Raw genomic sequence first — 15,349 nt, forward strand, 5'->3', positions numbered from 1 at the left:
AACAATACCTCCGACAGTGCAGCACTCCCTCGGTATTGGCACTGGGAGTACGAGCCTACATTTTTGTGTACAAGTCTCTGGAGTGGGACTTGAATCCAGAACCTTCTGGCTCAGAGGCGAGAGTGCTCCCCACTGAGCCACAGCTGACACTAGCTATCGTTTTGGTCTCCTTTTCTGATTTTGTTTCAGATTTCCAGCATCTGCTGTTCTTTTGGTGTTTTCTTCATATTCTTTAACTCGCGGCCATTTCTCTTCCAGAAATGATGATTGTTAGGATATCCCATTGCCACAGCTCCCATTTCTGTTCCTCATTACAACGCCATAAAACCCTCCCGTTTACACAAAGAAATGAACTCCTCTGTTCCCTCTGCAGATACTGCCTGACCTGCATACTGCTTCCAGCCTTTTCTGTTTTAGTATTGTGTTCTGCATTTATTTACCCCATGCTAAGAAGATAATGAAAGGTTCACAGAGTAAAATATCATATGCAGTCATTGTTAAACCTTTAAAAATAGTTCCCACTGACTACGATGTAATTATCTGACTGATGTAAGGGAAGCTCAGCATTAAGTGCCCATGCCTCCCAGATTGTGTGTGCAATGATCGACTATTTTTTTTAAACTGGATTTGCTTCAACACTTTCAGTAAGTCACAAAACATGGCTCAAAACCGTCATTTTGGAAACATGCCAAAAATAAAAAATTATGATGCAAATATCAAAGCAAATCAGGGAGAACCAAATTGCATTCACAGCCTCAGGACTCCCCCAAGTGCTTTACAGCCAATGAATTACTTTTTGAAGTGTAGTCACTGTTATATAGGAAACACGGCAGACAATATGCACACAGCAAGCTCCCACAAACAACAATGTAATTTTCTTTTTTTGAAAAAGTGATCCTGAGGGATAAATATTGGTCAGAACGCCAGGGAGAATTTCCCTGCTCTTTCTGAACACATTGCGAAGGGATCTTTTATGTCCACCCGAGAAGTGAGACGGGGTCTCGTTTTATGTCACATTTGAAAGCTTCTAACAGTGCAGCATTCCCTCACTATTGGCACCAGAGGGAACGTCAGTCTGGATTTTGTGCTCAAGTCTCTGGAGTGGGACTTGAACCCACAACCTTCTGACTAAGTACGAACATAGCACTGTTGACTTCTGCCTGAACTACTTAATATAATGATATAACTAAAATTAGATTGCAGAGGTGGAACAATAATCATCGGCCTCAAATTGTAATAAAATTTCCACATATTAATTACACAAAATGTGGAACTAAGTTAGTTTAGAGTGCTCCTCAGTACGAGGAGAAATTTTTTCTCCGAGGAACATGAGTCCATGCAACACTCTTCCCCGGAGAGCAGTGGAGGCAGGGTCATTGAATGTTTTTAAAGACAGATTCTTGACAAACAAAGGAGTCAAAGGGTATCGGGGGTCGGCAGGAAAGTGGAGTTGAGTCCACAAACAGATCAGCCATGACCTTATAGAATGGCGGAGCAGGCTCAAGGGGCCGAATAGCCTACTCCTGGTTCGTATGTTCGTACTTCAAGCAAAGAATGACAACTTTTCCGAAGGAAACTTACAAATCACCAGTAGAGAAGAATTTACTGAGAGTTATCTATATCTAATCTATAAAATGTACCACACCAAACAACAGTTAAATTCAGTGTGAACCATGATTGCATTTGTTCATTGCAATTAAACTTTCTAGCCTTAAAGAGACAGATCAGCTTAAGCAGGAGGCCATCTAAAAGAAAAATAATGCATCGCTCTAGAGACATCGGTCATTATAAAGAAGCATACACAAGGTTAAAAATATTAGGACGCCAGGCAATTATATCATATATGGGGCACAGGGAAAATGCGGGGGAGTGGAACTAACTGCGCTGCTCTTGGAGAGCTAGCACAGACACAAAGGAATGAATGGCCCCCTTCTGTGCTGTAACCATTCTATGATTCTATTCTAGGACTGCCTGCCTCCATCTTTTTCCCACGGAACTGAATCTTGTGAAAACACGTGAAACTCAAAAGAGAGCAAGGTTTCCTACGTGAACAAGGTTTTTAAGATGACTACTGGGCCCCAACAAAACGCAAGACCAGATCTTCAATCAAGGCTACAGCGAGCTTGAGAAACAGTAACAAGATATTGCCTCAAACTGTTTCACTTATCTTTTCTTCTGCTCTTTTCTGTCCCTATCTGTGTGTTTATGCTTTTATTATATGTTATATTTATGGCTTCCAGTTCTGGTCTCCCCCACAAGTGGAAACATCTTCTCTATGTCTACCCCATCAAGCTCCTTCATAATCTAACACTGCTCTATCAGGTGCTCTATCAGATGCTTCTTTTCTAGAGTAAAGATGCCTGGTCTGTTCAATCTTACATGTGTGCTTTGTATTCATTTGCAATGTGTCATCACACAGGATGAATAGCCATGTGCAATTTTACCTATTTTCACCCCCCCACCCCCCCGGAGTAGATTCAACGACTAAAGATAGTTCATGTGGCCAGGCATCAGTTTAGTTGCAGATTTTCAGAAAGCAAAAGCAAAACCAAAAAAAAAAAAATCAACTTACTGGGAGCATTCGGCAGTTTTCCCTTTGCTCTGGTATTCCATTATGCATTGGATAAGCTGATTGTTTTCATCCAGTAACTAATAAAAGAATAGATAGAGGAAATCAATGTAATAGGCATAACTTAGTTGGCGTTCAGAATTCCTGCACACCCAACATGCTTACCATTCGAAAGTCTTGTCTCTATGAATTTTGTTTTAAACTGCCCCATTAGATACAGTCCGTACTTCCACACTGACAGGGTTATCGAATCAAAGTGAGGAAATAGTTGGATTCACATCACCCTAATCACCCACCTAGTTGTACCACCTCAGTCTGTAACAAGTAGCACTCTGCTCCTGCTTTAGCTAGAAGGTTCTCTGAAGATACAATAGCTGAAAGGTATCAGAGTAGATCTTCACAGCCTACTGCAGGACTTGAACGCAAAAATCGAGGATAGAGTGGGGCATAAAGAGCCCAAGAGAGAGATAGACTTCACCGAGAGCAGCGGAAAACAGCGAAAGCAGAATGGGGCATGAAGAGCCCAGGAGAGTATGAGAGTTCACGGAGAACGGCAGGAAACGAGAGTGGAGCAGGTGTAAACAGCGAGAGCAGAGTGAGGATAGCCACCGCTGCCAGTCTATAATATGCTGAGTGTGCTTTTTTTTGGTAAAAAAAGTTTTTAAGGATTTATAGTTGAATTATGGACATTGGTTCATCTGGAAGCTTGAATAGATGCTGAACGTTGTGTTTTTTTTTTTTAAAAAGAGGTCACCAGAAGGCTTCCTGGACTAGGTTTATAAACAAGCCCTTATTGGAAAGCATCTGTTTTGAGATGAAATACCAGCAGGGAGCTGGTTGTTTTGACTTGGAGAAGACGTTTACAGAGAAGTGACAGGTCAAGATTTGCAGAGGTCAGGAGGCTTGACTTCTGGAATATTTTTGGTTTTACTTTGAATTGCAATTTTATCTTCCAAGAAAACTCAGCTCATCGCTTTCTTTCTCTTGAAAAGAAACCCTGCATATCCAGTGTGTCAGTCTCGTCTTTCTTCCTGTATTTGAAGAAACCCTCCGTATCCAATGTGCGGGAACTGAAACCCCTGTGGCTGCATCTCTGCTGCAAGAGCTATCTGAAGCCTCTTTAGCTGCATTTCTTGGAAAGCCTACACAAACAGATCATCATCACCCGGAAAGAACTGTTCTACGAAGATCCCAATGACAGCTGTCTATCGCATTTGGGATGCCAAACCAAAACAAAGGACATATTTCCATATCTTTTTTCATCAAGAATGAGCAAGTATTCTTGCTTGAGCTGAAGTGTTGTTTTTTTGTTTGAGCTCTAAAACCAAAATCCATTTTATTTTTCCAATTAACCAATGTATAGGAACAGGAGTAGGCTATTCAGCCCATTGAGCCCATCATGGCTGATCATCCACTTCAATGCCTTTTTCCCACACTATCCCCATATCCCCTTATGTCATTGGCACTTAGAAATCCGTCAATCTCTGCTTTAAACATACTCAATGACTGAGCTTCCACAGCCCTCTGGGGTAGAGAATTCCAAAGATTCACAACCCTCTGAGTAAAGAAATTTCTCCTCATCTCAATCCTAAGTGGCTTCCCCCTTCTTCTGAAATTGTGTCCCCTGGTTCTAGACTCCCCAACCAGGGGAAACATCTTAGCTGCATCTACCCTGTCTATCCCTTGAAGTATTTTGTAGGTTTCAATGAGATCACCTCTCATTCTTCCAAATTCTGGAGAATACAGGCCCAGTTTCCCCAATCTCTCTTCATAGGACAGTCCCACCACCCCGGGAAAAAGTCTGATGAAACTTCATTTCTCCCTCTATGGCAATAATATCCTTCCTAAGGTAAGGGGTAAGGGTATGTATGTGTGGGTGTGAGGGGCTAAGGTAAAAAGGGAACTGTTATAGTTCAGTCTGTGTGTTTTTGCTTTACTTGATTACTGGTTAAGACGTGTTTATAATAAACTGATAATTTTGTTGTTTATTAAAGACACCTGTTTCCTGTGTTTTATTCTGGGAAAAATGGAGCATATGATTGACAGTATCGGCAAATGGGAAAATTTAAATATGGAGAAGTGGAACCAGAATAAACAGTGCACTCTTCCCACCTCGGTCGTAACAATACGTTCAGAGCAGTGTTCGGAAAGAAAAAAATATTGAGGTATCACATGACAGGGAAGCAGGGAGGTGATTAGGAAATACTCACCAGCCATTTATCTTATCTAAACTCGGAAATAAACTGGCGACTCCTTTTTATTTAAGAAAAATTGGGTTTATTGCTACTCGTATTAGTAAGGCAAATTAAGTATTAGGGTTTATTAAGAGGAGTAATGTTTATTAGTATTGGTAAAGATTTATTAGCAGTAAGATTTATTGGAAGTAGCAAGGTTATTAATCAACAGATAGAGGAATGGCACGGTCGTTCCAACCCCTAGAATGCACATCCTGTGCTTTGTGGGAACTCCAGGACACTTCTCGGGTCGTGGATAAACATATGTGCAGAAGTGTTGTCGGTTGCAGCAGCTTGAGTTCCGGGTTTCGGAACGTGAGCAACAGCTGGCATCACTACGGAGCATTCGTGAGGATGAGTGTTTCGTGGATTGCACGTTTATAGATGTGGCCAACCATGCAGTTCAAGACTATGCAGGGAGAGAGGGAACAGGCAGGCAGTGCAGGAGTCCCGTGAGCGCATCCCACTCTCCAACCAGTATTCAGTTCTGAATACTGAGGAAAGAATCTGGGGAGAGCAGCCACAATCAAGGCCATGACACCATGGCTGGCTCAGCTGTACAGGGGAGCACAAGGAAGACTGGAGGAGCGATAGTGATAGGAGATTCAATTGCGAGGGGAATAAACAGGCGTTTCTGTGGCTGCAGACGTGAATCCAGGATGGTGTGTTGCCTCCCTGGTGCCCGGGTCAAGAATGTCACTGAGCAGAGCATCCTGAAGGGGGGAGGGGAACAGCCAGCAGTCATGGTCCACATTGGTACCGACATAGATAGGAAGAGGAATGTGCTCCTGCAAAAAGAGTTTACTGAGCTAGGTAAGAAATTAGCAAGCAGGACCTCAAAAGTAGTCATCTCTGCATTACTCCCAGTGCCACGTGCAAGCGGTTACAGAAATGGGAGAATAATGTTGCTCAACACCTCGCTGGGAGGATCGTGCAGGAGGGAGGACTTTAGATTCCTAGGACGCTAAGACCAGTTCTGGACAAAGTGGGACATGTTCAGGCTGGAGGGGTTGCACCTGAACAGAGCTGGGACAAATTTCCTTGCAGGGTAATTTGCTAGTGCTATTGGGGAGGGTTAAAATTATCTTGTCAGGGGTATGGGAACCAGGAGGAAATATCAGAGAGGAATACCAAGGTGCACAGAATATTTGGAGAGAGAGTAAGGAATATTAAGTTATTAGCTGGGGTCAGAGTAAGGGAGAAAGCAATAAAGTCTAAATCAGGGTTAATGTGCAAGTATGTGAATGCACATTTTATTGTTAATAAGATTTGTGTGTTATGGGCGCAGACTGACACATGGAAATATGATGTTGTGGCTATAAGAGACCTGGCTCAAAAAAGGGCAAGACTGGGTATTGGATATTCCTGGATACAAGGCATTCAGGAAAGAAAGAAAAGGAAAAAAATGGGGAGGGGTGGCAGTATTAATTAAGGAGAGCATTGCAGCTGGAGAGAGAAGATATCCCTGAGGGGTCAAGGACGGAATCTATTTGGCTAGAGCTAAGGAACAAAAAAGGTGCAATTACATTGCTCAGTGTAGTCTGTAGGCCATGAACTAGTGGAAAGGATGAAGAGGAACAAATTTGCAAAGAAATTACAGAGAGATGCAAGAGTCTTTGAATATTTTTAAGGCTGAGGTAGATAGATTCTTGATAAGCTAAGGGCTGGAAGGTTGTTGGGGGTAGATAGAAATGCGGAGTAATCAGTTCAGCCTTGAACTTATTGAATGGCGGAGCAGGTTCGAAGGGCCAAGTGGCCTACTCCTGCTCCTAATTCATATGTTCATAATTATAGAGTAGTTATAATGGGGAACTTCAATTATCCAAATATAGACTGTGATAGTAGTAGTGTAAAGGGCAGAAAAGAGCAAGAGGTCCCAGAGTGCGTTCAGGAAAATTTTCCTACACAGTATGTTTGCATCCAACGAGGGGAGGCACTACTAGATGGGATTCTGGGGAATGAGATGGGCCAAGTGGATCATATATCAATAGGAGAACATTTAAGGGACAGTGATCATGCTATCATAAGGTTTAGGTTGGTTATGGAAAAGGACAAAGTACAATCTAGAGTAAGAATAATTAACAGCGGGGAAAGCCAACTTCAATGGGCTAAGAATGGATCTGGGCTGAATAAACTGGAATCAAAGGTTGGCAGGAAAAACTGTAGCTGAACAGAGGGCTACCTTCAAAGAAGAGATAGTTGGGGCACAGTCAAGGCATATTCCCTCGAAGAGGAACGCTAGGACAAATAAATCCAGAGCTCCCTGGATGACAAGAGATGGAGATGAAGACGAAGAAAACGTGTACTTATGACCGATGTCAGGTAGGTAATATAATGAAGAACCAGGCTGAATAAAGAAGGTTCAGAGGGGAAACAAAAAGGCAAATAAAAGCAAAGAGGGAATATGAAAAGAGACTGGCAGCTAACATAAAAGGGAATCCCAAAGTCTTCTATAGGTATATATATATATATATATAGTAAAAAGTGGTGAAATGTGGAGTTGGGCCATTAGGGACCAAAAGGGATTTACACGCAGAGATATAAATGAATAATTTGCATCTATCTTTACCAAGGAAGATGCTACCCAGGCAACAGTGAAAGTAATTAATACACGAGAAGGATTTAAAATTGATGAGGAGGCATTAGATAGGCTGCTATACTTAACGTAGATAAAGCACCAGGACCGGATGAGATGCATCCAAGGATACTGAGGGAAGCGAGAGTGGAAATTGCAGAGGCACTGGCTATAATTATCCAGTTTTCCTTAGACTCAGAGGTGGTGCCAGAGGACTGGAGAATTGCAAATGTTACACGTTTGTTCAAAAAAGGGTGTAAAGATAACCGCAGAAACTACAGGCCAGTCAGTTTAACTTTGGTGGCGGGGAAACTTCTAGAAAGACCAAATTAATAGGTACATGGACAAATATGGATTAATTAAGGAAAGTCAGCATGGATTCATGAAGGGAAAATCTGAAATTTTTTTTTTTTTAAAAAGAGATAACAGAGAGGGTTGATGAGGGCAATGCGGTTGATGTGCTGTACATGAACTTTCAAAAGGCCTTTGATATAGTGCCACACAACAGACCTGTGAGCAAAGATATAGCTCATGGAATAAACAGGGCAGTAGCAACATGGATACAGAATTGGCTAAGTGACAGGAAACAAAGAGTAGTGGTTAATGGATGCTCTTAGGGCTGGAGGAAGGTTTGTAGTGGAGTTCCCCAGGGCTCAGTGTTGGGACCCTTGCTCTTCCTGATCTATATTAATGACCAAGACCTTAGTGTACAAGGCACAATTTCAAAATTTGCAGATATGAAACGTGGAACAATTGTGGACTGTGAGGATAGTGTGGAACTTCAAAAGGAGATAGACAAGTTGGTGGAATGGGCAAACAGGTGGCAGATGAAGTTCAATGCAGATAAATGTGAAGTGATTCATTTTGGTAGGAAGAACATGGAGACACAATATAAAATAAAGGATACAATTCTAAAGGGAGTAGAGGGACCTGGTTATATATGTGCATAAGTTATTGAAGGTGGCAGGACAGATTGAGAGAGCGGTTAATTATGCAGACAGTATCCTGGGCTTTATTAATAGGGGCATAGAGTACAAGAGCAAGGAAGTTAAGTTAAACTAGACACTAGCTTGGCCTCAGCTGGAGTATTGCGTCCAGTTCTGGGCGCCACACTTGAGGAAAGACGTGAAAGCATTGGAGAGAGCACAGAAAAGATTCACGAGAATGGTTCCAGTGATAAGGAATTTCATTTATGAAGATAGATTGGAGAAGTTGGGACTGTTTTCCTCGGAGAAGGCCAAGAGGTGATTTGATAGAGGTATTCAAAATCATGAGGGGTCTGGACAGAGTAGATAGGGAAAAACTGTTCCCACTCGTGAAAGGATCGAGAACGAGAGGGCACAGATTTAAAGTATTTGGTAAGAGAAGCAAAAGTGACACGAGGAAAAACTTTATCATGCAGCAAGTGGTTAAGGTCTGGAATGCGCTGCCTGAGAACATGGTGGAGGCAGGTTCAATTGAAGCATTCAAAAGGGAATTGGACAGTTATCTGAAAAGGAAGAATGTGCAGGGTCACGTGGAGACGACAGGGGAATGGTATTTGGCGAGTTGCTCATTTGGAGAGCCAGTGCCGACAGGATGGGCTGAATGGCTTCCTTCTGCACTGTAACAATTCTGTGATTCTATGTTGTTTCTTTTTCACTACTTCGACTTTCCACTTTATGGGGGGGATTGTGTGTAGTCAAATTCCCCATGATTACTCTATGTCTTTTACTCATTTCATATATTTGTCAACATATTGCAGTACTAAATTGCCAATCCTGTTCTTTATGCAACCATGTTTGTGTTATCCCTACTACATCTAGTTCCTCTCTACGATTTTCCCCATCACATTGCAATAACTCCCCTTTTGTCTGCTTCCCTCCCATTTTCTCTCCAAATTGTCTCCACTTTTTCCCTTTGCCCTAGTAAATGTTGAGTGGGAAGGACGAGAGAAACTTCAGTTGTTTCATGACATCATACAGGATGGCTCAACTAAAAACCCACTTGCAATTTTTTTTATTCATGGGATGTGGGCATTGCTGGCAAGGTCAGCATTTATTGCCCTTATAGCAGTTTTGATGCACCTGACTGGCTTGCTAGGCTATTTCACAGGGCATTTAAGAGGCAACCACATTGCTGTGGGTCTGGAGTCACATGTAGGTACAGCCAGTAAGGATGGCAAATTTCCTTCCCCAAAGGACATTAGTAAACCAGATGGGGTTTTACAATAATCTGGTAGCTACACAGTCACCATTACTGATCACAGAATGCAGTCATTCGGCCCATCATATCTGTGCTGACTCTCTGCAAGAGACTGCACCTTCTCAAGGTGCAATTAGGGATGGGCAATAAATGTTTATCTTGCCAGTGATGCCCACATCCCACAATCGAATAAAAAAATTCAGCTATCCCACTCCCCCCCACCCTTTCCCCGTAACCATGCAAATATTTGTGCTTTAGATAATTATCCAATTCCTTTTGAAAGCCACAATTGAATCTGCCTCCGCCACACTCAGGCAGTGCATTCCACATCCCAGCCATTCGCCGCATAAAAAGATTTTTTGTGTCACCTTTGGTTCTTTGTCCATTCACCTTAAATCGGTGTCCTCTGGTTCTCAACCCTGCCAATGGGAACAGTTTCTCCCCATCTAATCTGTACAGACCCTTCATGATTTTGAATACCTCTATTAAATCACCTCTCAGCCTTTTTGTCTCCAAGGAAAACAGCCCCAACTTCTGCCCACGTAACTGAAGTCCCTCATCCCTGGAACCATTCTCGTGAATCTTGTCTGCACTCTCTCTAATACCTTCACATCCTTCCTAAAGTGTGGGGCCCAGAATTGGACACAACACTCCAGTCGAGGCTGAACCAGTGTTTTAGAAAGGTTCATCATAACGTCCTTACTTCTGTACTCTCCACCTCTATTTATAAAGCCCAGGATCCCTTATACTTTATTAACCGCTTTCTGAACCTATCCTGCCATCTTCAATGATTTGTGTGCATAGACGCCCAGGTCCCTCAGCTCCTGCATCTCCTTTTAGAACTGTTCCCTTTCGTTTATATTCGCGCTCATATATTCCACCCAAAATGGATCACTTCACACTTCTCTGCATGGAATTTCATCAGCCACATGTCTGCCCATTCTACCACCCAGTTGACGTGTTGAAGTCTATCACTATCCTCCTCACAGTTCACAATACTTACAAGTTTGTCACCTGCAAATTTTGAAATTGTTCCCTGTACATCCAAATCTAAATCATTAGCACTAGCTTTTTATTCCAGATTTATTGAATAAATGAATTTAAATTCCCCAGCTGCCGTGGTGGGATTTCAACTCACATTTCCAGATCATTAGTATAGGCCTCTGGAGGAATAACCCACCAACAATCACTATGTTACCGTACTCCGTGACTTGCAAAATACCTTGGGAGCTGAGTTGAGACAATTAAGACGAGAAAAGCCAAGTCACATTTTGAAACTAACGTGAGCGCGGTTAATAGACTGGATCTGCCTTAATCCTAAACTCTGCTGAAAATGATAAAGTAACCCCAATAAATCCAGAAGCAGATTCCCAAAGTTAGACATCGCTACAAATTTTCACTGCAGAAACAGAAGCGGGAACTGATGCTCCATCTCACCTTCGAACTCCAAAAAAATGTCGAAAGACCTTGGGAGAGAAAGCAGTCTTGCAGTAAAATTGGTGAAAATCTAACACAACTTGTAACTCGCAAAAACTTACATTAACATAACCAACTGAAACTTTGAAAGAATAGGGTTTGAAAGAAAACATTAACAATTGCACACCATGAGCACATCAAAAGTTTTTTTTTCCCAGAACAAGGGAAACAGTTCAAATCAACCCAGCCACTGCGAAACCTAAAACTAGGGACGGGTTAAAAGTTAGCTGCAGAAAAATCGTTACTGGTGCTTGTACTTTCACTCGGGGTTGAGAAAGGCGATACTTAAAAGCACAGGGAAAGAAAAATGTTCTCCAACAGCTAGAGATCTTCATCATGGCCGCTATAGTAAAATTCCCCTTCACTCTTTTTTTTTGAAAATAGGTTCAGTGTAAAGGAACCAGCGATGGTTTTTAAATTCTAAACATATATAAAGTAGAAAAAAGGCTTTTTTTTTCTGCTTAAGCTTAATATTGTAAACTAGAAGGCAGCATGAATATACAAAGACTCAACGCTCAGGCCCCTGGGCACCATAGCCCAGTGTGGGGGGGGGGGGGGGAGAGCAGTGGTTGCGCTCCCGCTACAATGTAACAATCTGACCGGATACATTGTCACAACGTTCCAAAACTCGCTACATTACCTTCTGAATGGCGGCAGGTGTAATTTCACCTTTCCCGCGCTGTCTGGGAGTAGCGAATGCAACCGACATGGTGTTCTTTCTGTCTGTGTATGTGTGGGGAGGAATTTTCCCCCCTCCTCCCCTCTTCCTCCACACACACAATGCAGCAGAGCACAACCAGCAGATATTCTATCAACTCCTCCTCCTTTGACACAGGCAATGCTTTTACAGGAAAAGAGAGAGAGATAGGTAGGTTGGGGGGGGGGGGGAGGGAACTGGATTTCCTGCCAAACTCTGTAAGAGCAACTGTGGTAGGGGGAAGGGGAAATAGCAGGGTTCCCCCCCAGTAAAAAAAAAGGGGTGGGAAATGCAAATTAAGCTGCAAAAAGCAGTTGTCGGCAGCTTTACAGGACGACAAAGGAGAGAGGAGGAATTAAAGTGCATGCAATATTCTGAATGATACACTCGCACTGACTGGGGAGATAGTGCTGTATCTAGGTGCAATTTCATGTTAATCAGTGAGCTGAGGATCTCCCTATCAATGAATGAAGAGTTCCTGATAAACTCTCCCAGTTACAATTGGAAAGTGAGATGGTACAATTACAAAAAAAATCCTGAAAAATGTAAAGCAGCAAATAAGAGTTTGGATAGACTGATATATGAAAATACATCATTGATACACGCTTGAATATTGTATTAATCAATAAATTAAACCATTCAGCCCGTGTAGTTTAGCTCAGTGTCTCTCCCCCCCCCTTCCCCTCCCCCGTATAACCCAGACAGTGGTACATTCCATCAGAACTTGGAGCGGGTCCACAGAGGAGAACGGGATTTTCTGGAGCAGTAGACTCAATAATGCAATTAACTGGAGCGCTTTCGGGATTTCCAAACAATAAGTCGCTCTTTCTTTTCATTAAATTCCAACTGCCAAATATATGGCGGAAATTTATGATAAACTGTCCTGAATTTATCAACCCTATATTAATTAATCCCCCCTCCCTACTTTGTGGTTTCTTCTAGTTTGGCTGGGCCCCCGAACCAAAATCTCCTCCGCGTGCGCACGCGTACTCATTGCCGGCCATCGAGATTAACGCGTGCGCAGTGGTGGCCGTTAAGATTGACCGTGCCAGGGGCGGCTGTTGAGATTGGGGCTTGCGCAGTGGGGCCGGGGGGGGGGGGGGGCCGTTGAAATTGGCGCGTGAGCAGTGGCGGCCTCCGTTGAGATTGACGCGTGCGCAGTGGCGGCTACAGTTGAGAGTGACGCGTGCGCAGTGGCGGCTACATTTGAGAGTGACGCGTGCGCAGTGGCGGTGTTTGAGAGTGACGCGTGCGCAGTGGCCGTTGAGATTGGTGCTGGGTGGTTTGCTCGGTTTGAAGCGGCGGCTCCTCCTTTGGAGGTTGGGGGGCTGTTTTTATTTTCGTTTGATTTTGGCCTGAACCATGGCGACCAGATACGACCGCGCCATCACCGTCTTCTCACCAGATGGACACCTCTTCCAAGTGGAGTATGCGCAAGAAGCGGTGAAGAAAGGCTCTACGGCGGTAGGTGCTCGGGCTTTGGGGCGCAATGGCCTTCGCCTGAGGCCCCTTCACTCAAAAGCACCTGGTACAGGAGGCCGCTTGGCCCATCGTGCCTGTGCCGGCTCTTTGAAAGAGTTATCCAATTATTCCCAATCCCCCCTGCTCTTTCCCCATAGCCCTGCAAAATTTTTCCCTTCACGTATTTATCCTTTAAGGCAGTGCATTCTGAATCACAACAACTCAGTGCGTAAAAAATTCTCATCTCCCCTCCAATTCTTTTGCCAGTTTTCTTAAATCTGTGTCAATCATAGAACGTTTACAGCATAGAAAGAGGCCACTTGGCCCGTCGTGTTTGTGTTTGGTTTTCCTGCCAAAAATAGAAAGACATACTTATATTTACTTTTCGAGCTGTAGTCACTTGTAATACCTGCACTGTTTTGCTTTTGTAGGAACGTTGGTATGTCAGCTGTGGCTGAGTGGCTAGCACTCTCACTTCTGAGTCACAAGGTTCTGGGTTCAAGTCCAGGGCTTGAGCACATAAATCAAACATCAACAGTTGGGGCGGCGTAGTGGTTAGTACCGCAGCCTCACAGCTCCGGCGACCCAGGTTCGGTTCTGGGTACTGCCTGTGTGGAGTTTGCAAGTTCTCCCTGTGACCGTGTCTGTTTCTGCCGAGTGTTCCGGTTTCCTCCCACAGCCAAAGACTTGCAGGTTGATCGGTAAATTGGCCATTGTAAATTGCCCCAAGTGTAGGTAGATGGTAGGAGAATTGAGGGAAGGTGGGTATGTGGTAGGGCATATGGGATTAATGTAGGATTAGTATAAATGGGTGGTTGATGTTCGGCACAGACTTGGTGGGCCGAAGGGTCTGTTTTAGTGTTGTATCTCTATGACTCCCCGTGCAGTACACATGACATTTCTTGGAACTATATCGCTGTTCCTTCAGTCACTGAATCAAGATCCTGGAACTTCATTTCCTAACAAGAAGGCAGCTCACCACCACCTTCTCTAGGGCAATTAAGGATGGGCAATAAATGCTGTCCTGGCCAACGACACCTACATCCCCCAAACAAATAAAAAAAGTGTCAAACCCAGCCCCATCTGCACTCTCTGGTGAATGTAAAAGATCCCATAGTATTTTTCAAAGAAGAGCAGGTGAGTTATACCCTGTGTGCTGGTAAATATTTATTCCTCAATCAACATCACTAAAACAGATTATCTGGTCATTAACATATTGCTGGTTGTGGGATAAAATAAAAACTAGAAATGCTGGAAATACTCAGCATCTGTGGAGAGAGAAGCAGAGTTTACGTTTCAGGTCAGTGACTTTTCATCAGAGCTGGCAAGGGTTAGAAAAGAAATAGATTTTAAGCAAATCGGGAGTGGGCAAGCGATAACAAAAGGGAAGGTGTTGATAGGACAGAGAATAACTGACAGGAAGGTCATGGAGCAAAGGCAAAAGGTATGTTAACTGTGTGCTGAAAGACAAAGCGTTAGTGCAGAGATGGTGTTAATTGACAGAAAAATGAACAGCCCCTAGCCCAAAGCACAAACATGAGAAAAAAGGTAGGAAGGCACATGGTAAAAAAAAAAATTAATGATGAAACAAACTAAAATAAAAAAGAAGAAAAAGTAACTGAAAAGAAAAAGGTGGGGGGAGGGTGCTGTCATGTTTGAAATTATTGAACTCCATGTTCAGTCTGGCAGGCTGTAGCATGCCTATTCAGTAAATGACTTGCTGTTCTGCGAGCTTGTGTTTATGTTCACTGGAACACTGCAGCAAGCTCAGGGCATGAGAGCGGGAGGGGTGGTGGGGGAATGTGTTGAAATGGCAAGCAACCGCTCAGAGTCATGCTTTCGGACTGAGTGGAGGTGTTCCACAAAATGGTCACCCAATCTGCATTTAGTCTCGCCAATGTAGAGGAGACAACATTGTGAGCAGTGAATACAGTATACTAAATTGAAAGAAGTACAAGTAAATCGCTGCTTCACTGAAAGGAGTGTTTGGGGCCTTGGATCCAAAGATATTGCCCTACCTCTGCTTTATTTGCTTAAAACCTATTACATTTCAAACCTTTGCCAGTTCTAATGAAAGGTCACTGACCTGAAACGTTAACTCTGCTTCTCTTTTCACAGATGCTGCCAGACTTGCTGAGTATTTCCAGCATTTT

General features: G+C 43.3%; 2 protein-coding genes across 5 annotated transcripts in view; one reads left to right on the top strand and one right to left on the bottom strand.

The window, feature by feature from the left end:
* The window catches only part of ss18 (SS18 subunit of BAF chromatin remodeling complex), a 95,497-nt gene extending 83,571 nt beyond the window's left edge, over window positions 1-11,926 (bottom strand). For 2 of the 4 annotated variants that reach the window (XM_068031111.1, XM_068031109.1), the window contains exons 1-2: window positions 11,679-11,924; window positions 2,573-2,649 (exon numbers count right to left, since the gene is read on the bottom strand). In XM_068031111.1, the coding sequence (XP_067887212.1) occupies window positions 2,573-2,649; window positions 11,679-11,747 (146 nt within the window). In that variant the 5' untranslated portion in view covers window positions 11,748-11,924. Of the gene's footprint in view, window positions 1-2,572; window positions 2,650-11,678 lie in introns of all 4 variants that reach the window. The other 2 variants (XM_068031112.1, XM_068031110.1) reach the window with 2 other exon arrangements.
* A 1,069-nt stretch (window positions 11,927-12,995) lies between these two features.
* Window positions 12,996-15,349, top strand: part of LOC137369732 (proteasome subunit alpha type-7) — a 32,227-nt gene continuing 29,873 nt past the window's right edge. Inside the window, exon 1 of the mRNA XM_068031113.1 lies at window positions 12,996-13,199. Within this exon, the coding sequence (XP_067887214.1) occupies window positions 13,098-13,199 (102 nt within the window). The 5' untranslated portion in view covers window positions 12,996-13,097. The remainder of the gene's footprint in view (window positions 13,200-15,349) is intronic.

Source organism: Heterodontus francisci, chromosome 5 (genome assembly GCF_036365525.1).
Source record: "Heterodontus francisci isolate sHetFra1 chromosome 5, sHetFra1.hap1, whole genome shotgun sequence".
NCBI lineage: Eukaryota > Metazoa > Chordata > Chondrichthyes > Heterodontiformes > Heterodontidae > Heterodontus > Heterodontus francisci.